General features: G+C 36.6%; 3 protein-coding genes across 7 annotated transcripts; 2 read left to right on the top strand and 1 right to left on the bottom strand.

The window, feature by feature from the left end:
• Positions 2,245-5,568, top strand: LOC104777892 (probable receptor-like protein kinase At1g49730). 4 transcript variants are annotated; one of them, XM_010502215.2, is made up of 9 exons: positions 2,245-2,727; positions 2,850-3,404; positions 3,493-3,804; positions 3,974-4,238; positions 4,327-4,379; positions 4,462-4,529; positions 4,634-4,723; positions 4,823-4,907; positions 4,990-5,568. In XM_010502215.2, exons 2-9 carry the CDS (start codon positions 2,939-2,941, stop codon positions 5,496-5,498), a joined length of 1,848 nt encoding a protein of 615 aa, XP_010500517.1. In that variant the 5' UTR covers positions 2,245-2,727; positions 2,850-2,938; the 3' UTR covers positions 5,499-5,568. The 4 variants fall into 4 exon arrangements, 3 of the variants coding, with proteins under 3 accessions (XP_010500517.1, XP_010500518.1, XP_010500519.1); XM_010502216.2 differs by having other exon boundaries at positions 2,847-3,404; XM_010502217.2 differs by having other exon boundaries at positions 2,245-2,735.
• LOC104777893 (ABSCISIC ACID-INSENSITIVE 5-like protein 4) lies at positions 5,523-8,110 on the bottom strand. 2 transcript variants are annotated; one of them, XM_010502220.2, is made up of 5 exons: positions 7,962-8,110; positions 6,240-7,319; positions 6,083-6,154; positions 5,961-5,990; positions 5,523-5,833 (listed from the first exon to the last, which is right to left on the bottom strand). In XM_010502220.2, the coding sequence occupies exons 2-5, from the start codon at positions 7,251-7,253 to the stop codon at positions 5,756-5,758; spliced, it is 1,194 nt and encodes a 397-aa protein (XP_010500522.1). In that variant the 5' UTR covers positions 7,254-7,319; positions 7,962-8,110; the 3' UTR covers positions 5,523-5,755. The 2 variants fall into 2 exon arrangements, with proteins under 2 accessions (XP_010500522.1, XP_010500523.1); XM_010502221.2 differs by having other exon boundaries at positions 6,240-7,263.
• LOC104777890 (putative fucosyltransferase-like protein) lies at positions 12,362-14,917 on the top strand. The gene is made up of 7 exons (XM_010502213.1): positions 12,362-12,932; positions 13,146-13,306; positions 13,411-13,652; positions 13,741-13,845; positions 13,955-14,111; positions 14,199-14,429; positions 14,528-14,917. The coding sequence occupies exons 1-7, from the start codon at positions 12,528-12,530 to the stop codon at positions 14,781-14,783; spliced, it is 1,557 nt and encodes a 518-aa protein (XP_010500515.1). The 5' UTR covers positions 12,362-12,527; the 3' UTR covers positions 14,784-14,917.

The raw sequence follows: 14,917 nt of genomic DNA, 5'->3' as shown, positions 1-14,917 counted from the left end.
ATTTTATAAAACAACTCCTAAGTTCTAAAATGACACCTTATCAATACGAGAAAATAGCATATTAGCATCCTAGTTTGTTTTTTTTTTTTTAACTAGCATCCTAGTTTTTGCGTGCAATCTATTCACAACACAACGTTGATAATGGAACTATGGAAGTCATAACAAAAGTGATGCAGTGCATCGTTTGGTGTTTGTCAAATGTGGAACACATGAGTCGGTGTTGTGTTGCGTGTTCCACAAGTCTTTTTATTATTTACGTTTGGGTTTTGGTTTTTCTTCTATTTGTGATAAGTCTCACATGTTTATCACATTAGAGTTAGGATTAGATCGTATCTTTTCGTTTTGGCCTTATAAATAGAGTCTCAAGTCATTGTATCAACATCATTGATTTGAAGTGAATAAGAAAACCCCAAAAGAGGCAATTTAAATTGCCCAAAAGAGCTTGTCTAAGCCCTGGGAGGAGGACTCCCGCAGGTTACGTCTCGTTACACCATCGTCTCCACCGCATCTCCGTCTCCACCCTCTTTCCCTATAATTATTAAATAAATTTTCTTTATTTTGTTATCTTTATAATATAAACCATCGATCCATTCAACTAAAAGAATAACCGGCCCAAGGTAGCCCACTTTGCTACCATTCTAAACCAAGTCCAAAAACACTCTTAAACTATTTCCAAAAAATATCAAAGATATTGGTTGGAGTACAGATCAATTTGGGAGATATTGTATGAATCCAACTCCACGTTATAAATATTGGCAGAAGGACGAATGATTTTGATATAAGTTTGAAAAGAAAAAAAAAACAATCCGTTCTTTCTTATTCAAGAACGGTACGATAACCTTGTTTTTATTGGTTAGGGGACCCCAAACCTCAGCGCTCATACCACATTCACATTTGCAACGCGACTCCTTAAAATCTTTTATAGTACATCTCTTCTTATTTCATTTTTTTCATACAATTTATCGGTAACTTGTATAACCTTTTCTACTATCATAGAATCTACATTATTACGTAACGATAGGTCCAGAACAGGCCTGATATTATAAATGATTGACTTATTCCAACCCTAGTTATATAAATTTAACGCTTTCAATGACCATATAAACGCTTTGTGTATGGCATTACTACAATATTTTAGGGATAAAATTTCATACAATACTAAAATACCTAACCAAAAAAAAAAAATTGTGCAGTTAAGGTCTCTGAGATATGTGACAGGGTGTGCACATGTGAGTGACCCTACCAACGTTATGTAGACCATTTCCATTTGGGTTCACATTGCATTGCTTCTTACATCTCATTTTTTTTCTTTTTTGAATTCGATGAAGAATTTATACCCAAAACTAAAATTAGGATAATTCAGGATCAATCCCAAAGCCCTCGAATGAACCCATTAAGCCATTTTATCTCTAGGTCGCTGTCGCTTCACCAAACACTTCATAAATGCTTGTTTTAATTTTGTTCTTTTATTTAACAAACAATACCTTTCCTTTACTCCAAGGAAAGGACAAAGGTCTAATAATTATTCTCTTTTATCACAAAGCAGAAGATTTGCTATGAAATTAATGCTCTTTCCGTTTCAAAATATAAGATGTTTTGGCTAAAAGCACGCATAATAAGGAATATATACTTTTAAAAAGTTTAACCAATCAAAAACAAGACTGCATAAAACAACTAATAAAAAATATGAAATTAATCTAAAAGTTGCCTAAAAAGTTGAAAACATCTTATATTATGAAACAAATCGAAATCTCTAAAACATCTTATATTTTGAAACGGATGAAGTATTTAATTTTAACAGTTGTAGAAACAATCATACAAAGAACAACTGTTATTATGAGCAACGGATGTGTTTTACTTAAATATCTAAAAACGAATGAAAACAAACAACATTTAATAATTACCGGAATGGCATGAGACATGATGATAGAAACATGCGACCTCCAATTTCAACTTGTTTTCAATTTTTAATCCTAACTCCTAATCATGTATTTGTGTTGGTCCAAATCATTTCACATGAAAGAAACAATCTAAATATCAACTTTTGAATAAACATTCACAAGTTAGTGTTGCATTGAGCCCATTACCGTGGACCGTGGTGGTATACTACGTAATAAAACCAAACCAATAGGTTAAAAACGAGATGAAATGATAAAGTTAGGGGGTTTTGTTCTGCAATTTCTTCAAATTTTGATCACGAATTGAATTAACTATAGCATCAGCAAGTTGATAACTCTAGAATTTGTCTGTTTCCTTGTCACTTGTCAGTGAGTAATACAGAGCCTCGAATGTCATATTCACACAGGGACCTTCCGTTAACTCCTTTTATAATCTCTCTCTCTCTCTTTCCTTCTCTTGCTCTCTTGACTCTTGGCCATGGTGATGAATAGTCAAGCTTTCTTGTTGGCATTAATTGCATTACTTGCAACCCAATTGCCTTCTTCACTAATACTGGCTAAATCTTTTTCGATTTTCCTCTGTTTTCTTCTCTTCAAAAGCTTCATTTTCATAATCTTGTGATGTTAATGTTGAATTCTGAGCTTCTGGGTTTTGTAAATTTTGTTGCTTTCTTTGACTAAATTGAGTCTTCGATGGGAATTTGCATAGTTCTGGTTCATTAGAGTTGCTTACATGCAAACTCTGTTTTTGAAATTGAAGTCAGATCTTGAGAAAGCATAAAAAATAAAGCTTTCTGATTCAAGCTTCTGTTTGTTCAAAGCTACTGTGGTTAGAAAGTTAAAAACTTGAAACTTTTGGACTGATCTTTATAGGTTTTGAAACTTAAAAATGGTTTCTTCTTTCTTACAAGACACTAATGTAATGCTGCATTGTTGTTTGTGTTTTAGCAGATTGTCCATTAGATTTCAGTTCATCAAATTTCACACTAGTAGCTTCTGTGTGCTCCAACATAACCAACCGAGGCAAATGTTGTCGCTACATGAACGCTTTTGTTGCGGTATCCGTGGCTCGTTACGCTAACTTGTCAAGTAATCTTGGAGTCACATCAGATTTATCTGAAACCTGCATTGCTTCCATCTCTAGAACCATGGAGCAGTACGGAGTCTCGAGAAACGCTACTAGTTTCTGCGGTTTAGGAACCAAGATCCTTGTTAAGTACGACTGTAAAGGTCGAACCACTGTAAGACAAATGCATCAGTCTCCAGAGTTTGGACATGTTTCAAGAAATTGCAGACTTCCACTTTCCTCTGGAAACCAATGCAGGAAGTGTTTGAATTCTGGTATCACTTACCTTCGTGATCTCATTGGTCCAGACACTAATAAAATTACATTGAGTACTTGTCGTGACGCAACTTACGCTACATTAGCAAGCCGAATTGACGATGCATCGGGTCTTGAACTTCTTGGTTGTTTCTTTCAAGTGACGGAGCTTAGCATTCCTTCAGGTCAGACACATGACTGCAACTTTCCATAGTATCACATTAAGTTTTTGAGCAATCTGTTTTTGTCTGATTTGCATTCGCATATTGACAGAGTCATTTCCACCTTTGGCAAGTCCAGAACCTTCTCCAAGCACGGTTGGTGCTATTAGCCCAAGCACGGTTGGTGCTATTAGCCCAAGCAACAGTGATTCTCAAATGACTACAAGTAGAAGCACCAATCCATATCACTTAACAATGGTTCCAACCATTGGGATTGTTGTTACAGCTGTTGCTCTTACCATGCTTGTAGTACTGGTTATTCTTATCCGTAAAAAGAACCGGGAACTCGATGAATCCGAGAGCTTGGATAAAAAGTCAACAAAATCAGTTCCTTCTTCCCTGCCTGTATTCAAGTTTCATGAAGGTAGGGGAACAAAAAAAAGAAAGTGATTTCTTTCTTTTGTTATGTCATACCAAAGAAAAAAGACTTGAAAAAAACTTTTATCCTGTTTCAAGTAACCTTAATCTAGGGCTAGGGGAACTAGGGACAGATCTAACTCCCATTCCTACCAATCCTTAACCTTTATCTGCAGATGATTCTTCTTCAGCTTCCAGAAAATTCAGCTACAAAGAAATGACAAATGCAACGAATGATTTCAACACGGTGATTGGTCAGGGAGGGTTTGGGACTGTTTACAAAGCTGAGCTGAGGGATGGATTGATTGCAGCAGTAAAAAGAATGAACAAAGTTTCTGAACAAGCTGACCAAGATTTTTGTAGAGAGATAGAGCTTTTAGCTAAGCTCCATCACCGTAACCTTGTTGCTTTGAAAGGATTTTGTATCAACAAGAAAGAAAGGTCAAGAATCATACATTGCTTTTTGCCTTCTGCATTTACCTTAGAGTATTCATTCTCATCTTCTACTTTCTTTTTTCCAATCTTTCAGGTTCCTGGTCTATGACTATATGGAAAATGGCAGCTTAAAAGATCATTTACATGGTATGTATATGCTTCTTATACCTTAACTTTAAGAAATCCAGAGTGTTGAAAACGTTTCTTCTTTCAATTTTTTTCTTTGCAGCCACTGGAAAGCCTCCACTAAGTTGGGGAACAAGAATGAAAATCGCAATCGATGTGGCAAATGCTTTGGTAAATATTCCGAAGTCTTTCATCCACATTTCCTTTGTAAACTGATTTGATAATATATCTTTTACAGTTTTTGGTTCTTGGCTGCACGTTGTTCTCTCCTCTAGGAATATCTTCATTTCTACTGTGATCCTCCTCTCTGTCATAGAGATATCAAATCAAGCAATATATTACTTGATGAGAACTTTGTCGCTAAGGTATGAGGAATCAAGCAATATAATATCTTAGCAACATCTTCTATGTAAGAAAAACCTTTTTGACTTGGCTAACTAGCTTATGACGTTTTCTTGGTGCAGCTTTCAGATTTTGGCCTTGCACATTCGTCTAGAGATGGCTCTATTTGCTTTGAGCCAGTGAATACAAATATCCGTGGAACTCCAGGTCAGGGAGAGATACTAGAACAAAATACCTTTACTCCTTTTGATGGAAACTGAATTTTTAAAATTTGCAAGTTCCTTTTCAGGCTATGTAGATCCGGAATACGTAGTTACGCAAGAGCTGACAGAGAAGAGTGATGTGTACAGCTATGGAGTTGTGTTGCTGGAGCTCGTAACCGGGAGAAGAGCAGTTGATGAAGGTATGAACCTTGTGGAAATGTCTCAGCGGTTTTTGTTGACGAAATCAAAACACCGAGAGTTGGTAGACCCAAGAATCAACGACTCTATTGATGATGGTGGAGTAAAACAGCTTGAAGCAGTTGTGGCTGTAGTGAGATGGTGTACTGAGAAAGAAGGCCGGTCTAGGCCATCTATTAAGCAAGTCCTGAGACTGTTGTGTGAAAGCTGTGATCCGTTGCATAGTGCATTCGCTAAAGCAGTTGAGGGAGAGATAGGCTGGGATAGTAGGAAGAGAAGTAACTTGAGATTTCAAAGAGGTGATTCCAGGGTATTTGGTCCATCATCTAGTACAACCTCCAGGTCACATTACAGCCAGAGTTTACCTCACTCTCCAATAAATGGATTCTCTTTCTGAGTTAAGTTACTTCTTCTCTATAGCTGAATTGAAAGTTTACATAATATTTTATAAAAATTATGAATTCATATTGAAAGCTCTCTCATACTCTGCACTCTTAGTTAGATTCAGCTCAAAAGATTTCTACATTGTAAGTGTCTCTGTAATCTCTCCTGTACAGTAGCACTATCTTCTATTACATATTAGTCTCCAAATGTCTTCCTTTTGGTTGATGTTGTATCACATTACCAGGGTCTTCTTGCTTTCATTTCAATTTCTTACCACGGACCAGTAAGGGTTCTTCTCAAGCTTTGTGTTTTGGCCAACAATGGAGGCGGCTTCGACGATTCTTTCACCTGAAAATTCAAGAAGCAATATCAGTTAACAATACTATCAAAGAGACAATAGGCACACATTTAGACAAACACACAACGTATTAATAAAAAAGTATCTCCAAATACGTAGAGGGAAGACTTTTTTTACCTCACTGTTCTGAGTTTTCATAATTTCAGCCTGCAACACAGGAAACCTCTGTTAAAGAACTGAGCCAGCTAGATTCTATATGCAGAATCAATACAAAGATAATAAATGGTTGTTAAAAAAACCTGTTTTTTCTGCAAATCTTGATTCAGTTGTTTGAGACTTTCAATCTCGGCTTCCAGTTCCAAGGTATAAGCCTGAGGTTAACAGGAATATCAAAATCAATATGAAAGTTCTAAAAAAGAAAACAGTACTGCCAGTTTGGTTATATTAACACTTTACCTGCTTTCGAGCCCTTGATCTAGCGGCTGATTCACGATTCTTGATCATTCTCTTTTGCCTTCTCTCAACAACCTTCTCCAGGCCCGTATTGCTTCTTCTTCCTCGACCAAACACATAAGGAACTGGTGATGACCAAGTATTATTTTCTGCACTGCTTGTCCCAGGAGAAGTAGTTGCAACAGTAACCCCTGCTCCTCCCATATTACTGTTAACCGGACCATCTACACCAGCGTCAAACAAACCTCTGTTGACCAAATTTACAGGCGCAAATGCTACATTCGCTTGTTTTGGAAAAATAGTTGGAGGCAATCTCTGATATGGGTGCTGCTGCTGCTGATGTGGTTTCTGCTGCTGCTGCATTTTTCCACCCACTTTGAGGCCTGAACCAGGTGCTTGATTGAAGATCATAGAATCATTGTTGCTGTTGAAAGATATGCTGTTTTGATTCGGCTGACCAAATCCAAACCCCAAACCAGCAGCACCATTGTTAGCATAAAACCCACTACTGTTATCGTTCTGTTGAGTAGAGTTAGTATCTTCTTTCACAACGCCAGCACGGAGCAAGAAATCTTCTAAAGTCATTTCCCCTAAAGTCTGTTGCCTCTCAGGCACATCAGTCCTACCATTCCCATTACTACCATCTTTCGAATTCAAGTGTTTCCAGACCTCATCTACAGTCTTCTGACTAAGCGTTCTAGGCAAAGTCAACGAGCCTTGTCTCTGTAGAACATTCCCTCCTGGAACGAAACCACTAGGTCCCGAGGCTGCAACTGAAGATGGGGTAGTAGTCATAAAGGCTTGAGCTTCTTCAGCAGTCCAAATGTTCTTCAGTAGCTCATCCATATTCATTGACCCAAAATCTTTCCCTGGCTCACCTAGGGTGTTCTGAAGCTCATCAAACGTTAAGGAATATAACGAAGACTGCCTCGCCAATGGCTTTGACTGGTAAGTACTACACCCATTCCCACCAGAAGAATCAACTCCTAAGTTGTCGAAATCTATATGAGTACCCATGCTTCTTTTTCTGTTTCACAAAGAATCACTTCTTCAGTCCAAAAAAACAACCTTTTCTAGCTTTACCTAAAAGAGAGAGAGTAAGACCAGACAGTTAAGATAAAACTGAAAACAGGTATAAGAGTAAAACAACCCTCTCTGCATCACAGTGTGTTTTAAGTATACTTTCATAAGAGCAAGTAAACACCAAAGCAAAAAAGAGAGAAACTTTCATAGAAATATGTTAACTTTATATAGTTTTAGCCAGGAGCGATAAACATATCACAAAAATTCGATTTCCAGAGGGTAAAAACTGGATCCTTGGACCTTGGTTTCAGAGAAATCCTAAACAAAAACAAGACTGAACCAAAATCCATAGTATTGACCATTTCTTGAAAGTTTTTGAAAGAACCCAAAAGGTAGATCAAGAAGATGACGGATCTATTCAAGAATCCGGAATAACAACAAATCAGATTATAAACCCTCAAACCAAAACAAAAATTTGTTGGAGAAGAAGAAGACTCATAACTCTAGTTCCAGTACTAATAGTTTCATTACTACTACTCGATTTAGCACACACACACACACAAAAAAAAAAAAAAACAGATCAGATAATATGAATCGGACCAATAAAAAAACGGGAACTATACAAAGATGATGATAAGATAAGAAAAAGACAGATTCCAAGTAAATGAAAAAAAGAAAAAAGGATTAAAAGGGAAGCTTCACCTAATGTTTATTGGCGATTGCTGAAAACGGAGATTTGCTGAGGGAGGGAGACGACAAGTGTGCTTGTAGTAACCTCGACACGAACTGCCATTTTAAGGGGGTAAGTTATCATTTTCCTCTTGAGGGTTTTTTATTTTATTTTAATACTATATTTTTAGATATTTTGTGTTCGCTTTTATATTGGTAGTACTACTACTACTACAGCTACTAAACAAAATAAATATCTCGTTTTAATTATTAGTATTAAATTTTTGTTTTTTAAAAAAATAGTCACTTAATTGAGCTGACATCCACGTTCGTGTCTATCCAATAAGAAGCTGTAACGTGTGAGAGAACTTTAGTCGCTGATGGGTGTTCTTGACTTCTTGCCTTCTTCACACAATGGAGAGAATTAGTTTAGTAGAGATCCACATTAATCTTTTGAGATGTTGCTACTTAAGTTTAGTTAGGGTTGGGCATATATTATTTGTTACCTGAATTAACCGAATTGAAGTTTAGATAGGTTCCTTAATTATAAATATTAATAGTAGTATCTTTTCTCTATACAATACCTCCCGACAAACAAAGGGTCTGAATGGTAACTGCGGTCGGGGCGGACAAATCCGTCTACGGACCAGACCGCCCAGTTCTAAGTGTGGACAATAGACCGCAGCGGTCCAACTCTATTTGTAAAGAAAAACGGTCCGCAGTTAGTCCGCTGCGGTTTTGTTTCTGTTTTTTGTAGACCGCACCACTGTGGACTACACATGATGAATGGTAAATAAAAAGCGGTCTGATCCGCAGATGGATTTGTCCGCCCCAACCGCTGCAACCATTCACACCCAAAATTTTTTAGAATTATGTTCCCATTCATTTTAGTATCATACTCTCTCTCATGTTGGACGTTCTTGAACAGAAAAAAAAATTAGGGATTATTATACACAAAAATGCTGTTGCACAAAAGGCACAAGTGTGGCAACTGATTATTTTGGGTCCACATACATAGTTATATATCTAAGCAAGCAACCCAAAAGAAGAAGACTGTTGCGTCGAGTTTAATACAATTCACTTCCAAATATGGAAATTTGCCCTCTCCCTCATTTGGGTAATTGATGACTTTGGTGTATCTGATATGATTTCTTTTTTGTCAACTCATATTATTATTCATAAACTTGGTTCTAACCAAAGTAGAATACAAAGTAGGATACTACGCCCAAAAGAGGAGAGGCTTAAGCCGGCGGACTACACAAATGTCCTCGGAGTCAAAAGCCGGAGGAAAACAAGATTTCCCCGGAAACTAACAAAGGAACTAAAGAAAATCATACATAACAGAGCATTTTGATAACTAGAACGAAAGAGGACAACAACCTTAATCTAAGAACAAAAGCAACCGGCCATAAAACCTTAAGAGAAACAATAGAACCAAAAGAACTAAGAACCTTTTCTTCTAAGGCACAAATGGATGAGATTTACCAAGGATGCCCACAGCCAACTCAAGAGTAACATCAACCACCTCCTAACACGATGAGTGCCGATCTCTCGTAACCAAGAACCAGGGACTTCATAACGCGGCAAGCAAGACCACTCACTTCCGAAGGGACGACGACGTTGATACGCCCAAGAACGTCAGACTAGAAGTCTTCAAAACGCGAGGAGAGAGGCCCTAACTTCTCGTAGAACACCAATCACATAGACGAGACCGACGTAAAAGGAGAAGACTAACACCCACGATGAACAATAAGAAGAAGAAGGAACTCGGCAAACTTACGGTTCTACCATAACATTCAAACAAAGTGAAACCTCTGCTTAGCAAGGAGCTGAAACATCCCAAACGAAAGCTACTACCTCAATACTACTAAGGACCACCATAAAGCTACCACTACCAAACACCAACTAAAGCAATTCCATCTATCCCTAACAAGACGTCGAAGAGGAATGGCCAGAAGGCCAGCTTACCGAACAGCAAAAACAGATGAGACCATGGCCATGGATTCCCGAAAACCCAACCTCGAGATCCACCAACAAAAACAGAGCACCGCCAGATCTACAAATCTCGAACACCCAACAACAACCCTCTCTGGAGAAGCTAACCACCGACAGAACCAAACACCCTCGCCGTGAAGATCTACCATTTCTAACAAGATAAGCCCTTCTCCAAACGAAATTACAAGAGATAAAAGAATTGCAGAACCAAAAAAACTACAACACAAACGACCACTGACGGTGTCAGCGAGAAGCACCAACCACTAGAGTGGCTTCCCAGTCACGAATCTGAAAAACTAGGGTTTCACTATTTGGGAGGAAAAAGAGCGACGCTCACAAGAATGATATCTGATATGATTTCTTATGTATACATCTTTTATAATTTGATAACTTATTTAAAAGAATTAGTCTACTTTTGTGTCACGTTGGCCTGGCCAGCGTATAGAATGAGCATCAAACCATGATAGACTCTACCAGTCCACCTTCATTTATATATATGATCATTCCTTTTATAATGTTAAACTTTATTGGAGCGTTTGCGAAAATATTTTTTTTATCTATACTATTTGCAAAAATATCATATTTTGTTGTCCATTTTTTATATACAAAATGACGAAATTATAAATACTAAACTTCAAATACTAAACCCTACTACTTCAAAAATATCATATTTTTTATATCTAAAGTAGCACTAAAATAAATTTTCTATCACACATTTCACAAAATTTCCAAAATAACACTAATTAACACAATTACAATATTTTAAATTAATTTATATCATTTTGTTTTTATGTTTGTGTTGCATATTTTACATTTAGGGAATAGTTTTTAGGAGTAGAGTTTAAAGTTTAGAATCTAATTTTGAAATATGATGCTATTTTTAGAATTTTAGAGATGATTGTAAGATTGTGAATAATCTCCTTGAGGAGTTAATCTCATTGATATGTGTTTATTTAGTGTACAAGAATATCTTAACTACCAAATATAATCTATACAACAATAAAGATTTTGGATATAGTCATATTTAATTTAACAATGATGTGCTAAATTTGGAAATAAAATTACGCATCATTATGGGAATGTACATGCGGTAGAAAAATTACGCATATCTACTGAAAATATGGTATGTTATAAGTGAATATTTGGGACAAGAAATGAATCCTAAAGTCAAAAAAATTCACCTACCTGTTTGGAACTTCGAAGAGGTACATTAGCCGACGAAAAATACGATATTTTACTAATTTATCGATAGATTAAAATTTAAAGAAACAAATTTTGTTATATAAGAAAATGAGTTTAGACAATTGAAACCATACTTGTTGTAAAAAAAAAGCCATCTCTTACAATTTTAGTTTCGAAAACAATATTTATAAAGAGAAGATAGTAAAATGAATCTGACAATACAAAATTAATTTTTGTTTATAAGTATATGTGAAATTATTTTAATGTATTCACTTGTGAAAATAATATTTACGACCATATATTTACGTAGAAATGTTTTTTAAAAAAAATATTTTTATAATTATCTCAATGAATTATGTTAAATTTACATTGGCTTAAATGAAAAAAAAGCTAGAGTTTTATAATGTTTACAACAAAAAAAATTGGCTGATAATTGTTTCTCTTCTAGGATTCAGAAAAGAGTTACAAAGATTTTTTTTTGTAAAAAGGGAGAGAAAATTCTTAAGAACCTTTACTTATTAAATAACAATTTCCAGTTTCAAATGAGTTTTTACTTTTTACCATAATAAGAGTGTAAAAACTTTTTTTCTGAAAAAGGCATATAATCTTATGAAAATTAACTAAATGCCATATAAAATTTTCACCAAAATATCAAAAAAAATCCTTAAAAAGTAATCTCATTTTTTCATCAATATGTGAAAATACTTGGGCTTAGAGTGGTTTAAAAGCTTTTACACCATCAATTTTGGTGTTTGATTCCCCAAAAATGTATTTTCATATAAATTCATGGTGCAAGACTTATCGGAAGATGAAGAGTGATGCATGTAGTAATCTCGAAAGTTGAGAATAAGGCTATGCTTCATTGCCTCACTATGACTCATATAAGAATCATCAGTGAAAATTGCACATTGTGAAACTTGTGGAGAGTCATCTTTTTTCATCCTACCATGTAATCCCTTCGTGGGGTAAGGTGGTCTGACTTGTTTAATTGAATTCTAATAGATTTCCATAAATCCACATTTTAAACACTCACTTTGGGTAGTCCGAACCCGGGCGGACGTAACATGAAGGATTACAAAAACCACCTAGCTACTTTAGCTAGGCCAATCAAAACTTCAAAAACTATACGTGGCGAATTCAGGCTCTGTCGATGACCCATAAAACTAGTGCATTGACTTTTAAAGCTAAGCTTTTGATTATTCACATCACATTTCTCATATTTTTACTAAAATTAAATCTCAAAGTCGTATGATACAATCAAATAAAATCAAAACAAACAACATTAAACCCAAAACACAACAACATACCAAATCAATCAATTTAACGACAGAACATTCATTCATTTCATTAAATCCTCTCCAAAAAGGCAAAAACTTTTCTCATCTTCTCATCCCCTTTGGATTCCTTCTCTCGTTTCGTTAAATGGGTGTTTTCTCGAATCTTCGAGGACCCAGGATTGGAGCTGAATCAGGAGGAGCCAGTGCCAATGGCTCTCCTTCTTCATCATCATCTTCATCATCTTCTTCTTCACCATCTACATCAATCAAGCGAAAGTTGTCGAATTTGCTACCAATCTGCGTTGCTCTGGTAGTTATAGCTGAGATCGGGTTCCTGGGTCGGCTCGATAAAGTCGCTTTGGTCGATACGTTGACCGACTTCTTCACCCAGTCTCCTTCATCACTCTCGCAGTCTCCTCCGGCTAGATCCGATCGGAAGAAGATCGGATTGTTCACGGACCACTGCGAGGAGTGGTTGACGAGAGAAGATTCAGTTTCTTATTCTAGAGATTTCACTAAAGATCCGATTTTTATCTCTGGTGGATCAAAGGTATAATTAATCAAAACTGCTCTGTTAAGATTGGGTTTGTTCTGTTCTTTAGCTAAAAATCTTTTATGTTTTGATCATTCATTCCTTTTTGGGCTTAAAGTTATAGAAGCTTGATTGATTGTTTTAGTCTAGAGAACCTAAGTACGTTAAGAAGTTTCTAATTTGTATTTCTGAATTGGGTTATTGATATCATTACTGTCTCTCAATTGATAGGACTTTCAATCGTGTTCTATGGATTGTACATTTGGAGATAGTTCAGGTAAGACACCGGATGCTGCGTTTGGATTAGGTCAACAACCTGGAACTCTTAGTATAATCCGTTCCATGGAGTCAGCACAGTACTATCCAGAAAATGATCTCGCTCAGGCACGACGGTGGGTAAGCACAATCTCAACAGTGCTTTAAACGTGTTTCCATGACAATTTTTTTTTGCTTTGGTAGGATGTGTATATATAAATGGGGCTGTTTTGTTCTTCAGGAGAGGTTATGATATTGTGATGACCACTAGTCTATCATCAGATGTTCCTGTTGGGTATTTTTCGTGGGCGGAATATGATATTATGGCGCCAGTACAGCCAAAGACCGAGAAAGCTATCGCAGCTGCTTTTATTTCCAATTGTGGTGCTCGGAACTTTCGTCTACAAGCACTTGAAGGCCTGATGAAGACTAACATCAAGATTGATTCTTATGGTGGTTGTCATCGGAACCGGGATGGAAAAGGTAACGTAGACATTGAAGTAAATTGTTCAAGTTAGAGATTTGGATTAAAAATGAGTTGTCAGTTTGATTGTTTTTAAATTTCATATAGTTGACAAGGTTGAAGCTCTTAAGCGATACAAATTCAGTTTGGCTTTTGAGAACACTAACGAGGAGGATTATGTCACTGAGAAATTCTTCCAATCCCTAGTTGCTGGTATGTTTTAGTCTGTCTCTGTTAGCATATCTTACAAGTTCTTGTTGGTTATGTCATTAGACAAAGAAGTATTTGTTTCCATAAACACGTTTTCAACATTTCCTCTCAGGATCCGTCCCGGTGGTTGTTGGTCCTCCAAATATAGAAGAATTCGCACCTGCTTCAGACTCGTTCCTTCACATTAAGAGTATGGAAGATGTGGAGCCAGTTGCAAAGAGAATGAAGTATCTGGCAGCTAATCCTGCTGCTTATAATCAGACACTAAGGTTCAGTTTTTTTTTTCTATTAAATGATTGTATATATATGTAACAACTTCTTCTTGAAAGCTTCTTCATGCTTCTGTTTTGATTTAGATGGAAGTACGAGGGTCCTTCAGATTCTTTCAAGGCACTTGTTGATATGGCTGCTGTACACTCTTCTTGCCGTCTCTGCATTTTCCTGGCCACGAGGGCCCGAGAACAAGAAGAGAAAAGCCCGAATTTCAAGAAACGGCCATGCAAATGCAGCAGGGGAGGATCAGACACAGTTTATCATGTTTTTGTTAGAGAAAGAGGCCGGTTTGAAATGGAATCCATCTTTTTAAGGTTAGAAAGCTTTACCTATTTCACCACTTATTCAGAGCACAGGGTAGGATTAACCGGAATACTGTTTTCGGGGAACCTTTTTGTTGTCCAATATCCAGGGGTAAAAATCTGACTCAGGAAGCTCTAGAATCCGCGGTTCTCACCAAATTCAAGTCTCTTAAACATGAGCCGGTTTGGAAGAAGGAAAGGCCTGTAAGCTTAAGAGGAGACAGTGAGCTTAGAGTACACAAGATTTATCCACTTGGCCTAACGCAACGACAAGCTTTGTACAACTTCAAATTCGAGGGAAATTCGAGTCTAAGTACTCACATTGAAAACAATCCTTGTGCTAAATTTGAGGTTGTCTTTGTCTAGTTTCATTCCTATGGATATGTTTCAGCCTTTTTAGGTATCAATATAATCATCTCATCTGTGAAGACATGTCCATGTCTTGGAATCTCAAAGTGCAAGATTAGATGAACTGAAACTAAAGGTTAATTTAGTTATGA

The sequence above is a fragment of the Camelina sativa genome, chromosome 3 (genome assembly GCF_000633955.1).
Source record: "Camelina sativa cultivar DH55 chromosome 3, Cs, whole genome shotgun sequence".
NCBI lineage: Eukaryota > Viridiplantae > Streptophyta > Magnoliopsida > Brassicales > Brassicaceae > Camelina > Camelina sativa.
This window is presented reverse-complemented; position numbering and strand designations above follow the sequence as displayed.

Bases quoted from the DNA above. Each gene is read 5' to 3' on its own strand.
- LOC104777892 (XM_010502215.2), top strand. From the start codon at position 2,939: ATGAACGCTTTTGTTGCGGTATCCGTGGCTCGTTACGCTAACTTGTCA. The intron at 4,239-4,326 runs GTCAAGAATCAT...CCAATCTTTCAG, and splicing joins TGTATCAACAAGAAAGAAAG to GTTCCTGGTCTATGACTATA. The intron at 4,908-4,989 runs GTCAGGGAGAGA...GTTCCTTTTCAG, and splicing joins AAATATCCGTGGAACTCCAG to GCTATGTAGATCCGGAATAC.
- LOC104777893 (XM_010502220.2), bottom strand. From the start codon at position 7,253: ATGGGTACTCATATAGATTTCGACAACTTAGGAGTTGATTCTTCTGGT. The intron at 6,155-6,239 runs GTAAAGTGTTAA...TGTTAACCTCAG, and splicing joins GATCAAGGGCTCGAAAGCAG to GCTTATACCTTGGAACTGGA. The intron at 5,991-6,082 runs GTTTTTTTAACA...CCTGTGTTGCAG, and splicing joins AAGATTTGCAGAAAAAACAG to GCTGAAATTATGAAAACTCA.
- LOC104777890 (XM_010502213.1), top strand. From the start codon at position 12,528: ATGGGTGTTTTCTCGAATCTTCGAGGACCCAGGATTGGAGCTGAATCA. The intron at 14,112-14,198 runs GTTCAGTTTTTT...GTTTTGATTTAG, and splicing joins GCTTATAATCAGACACTAAG to ATGGAAGTACGAGGGTCCTT. The intron at 14,430-14,527 runs GTTAGAAAGCTT...TCCAATATCCAG, and splicing joins ATGGAATCCATCTTTTTAAG to GGGTAAAAATCTGACTCAGG.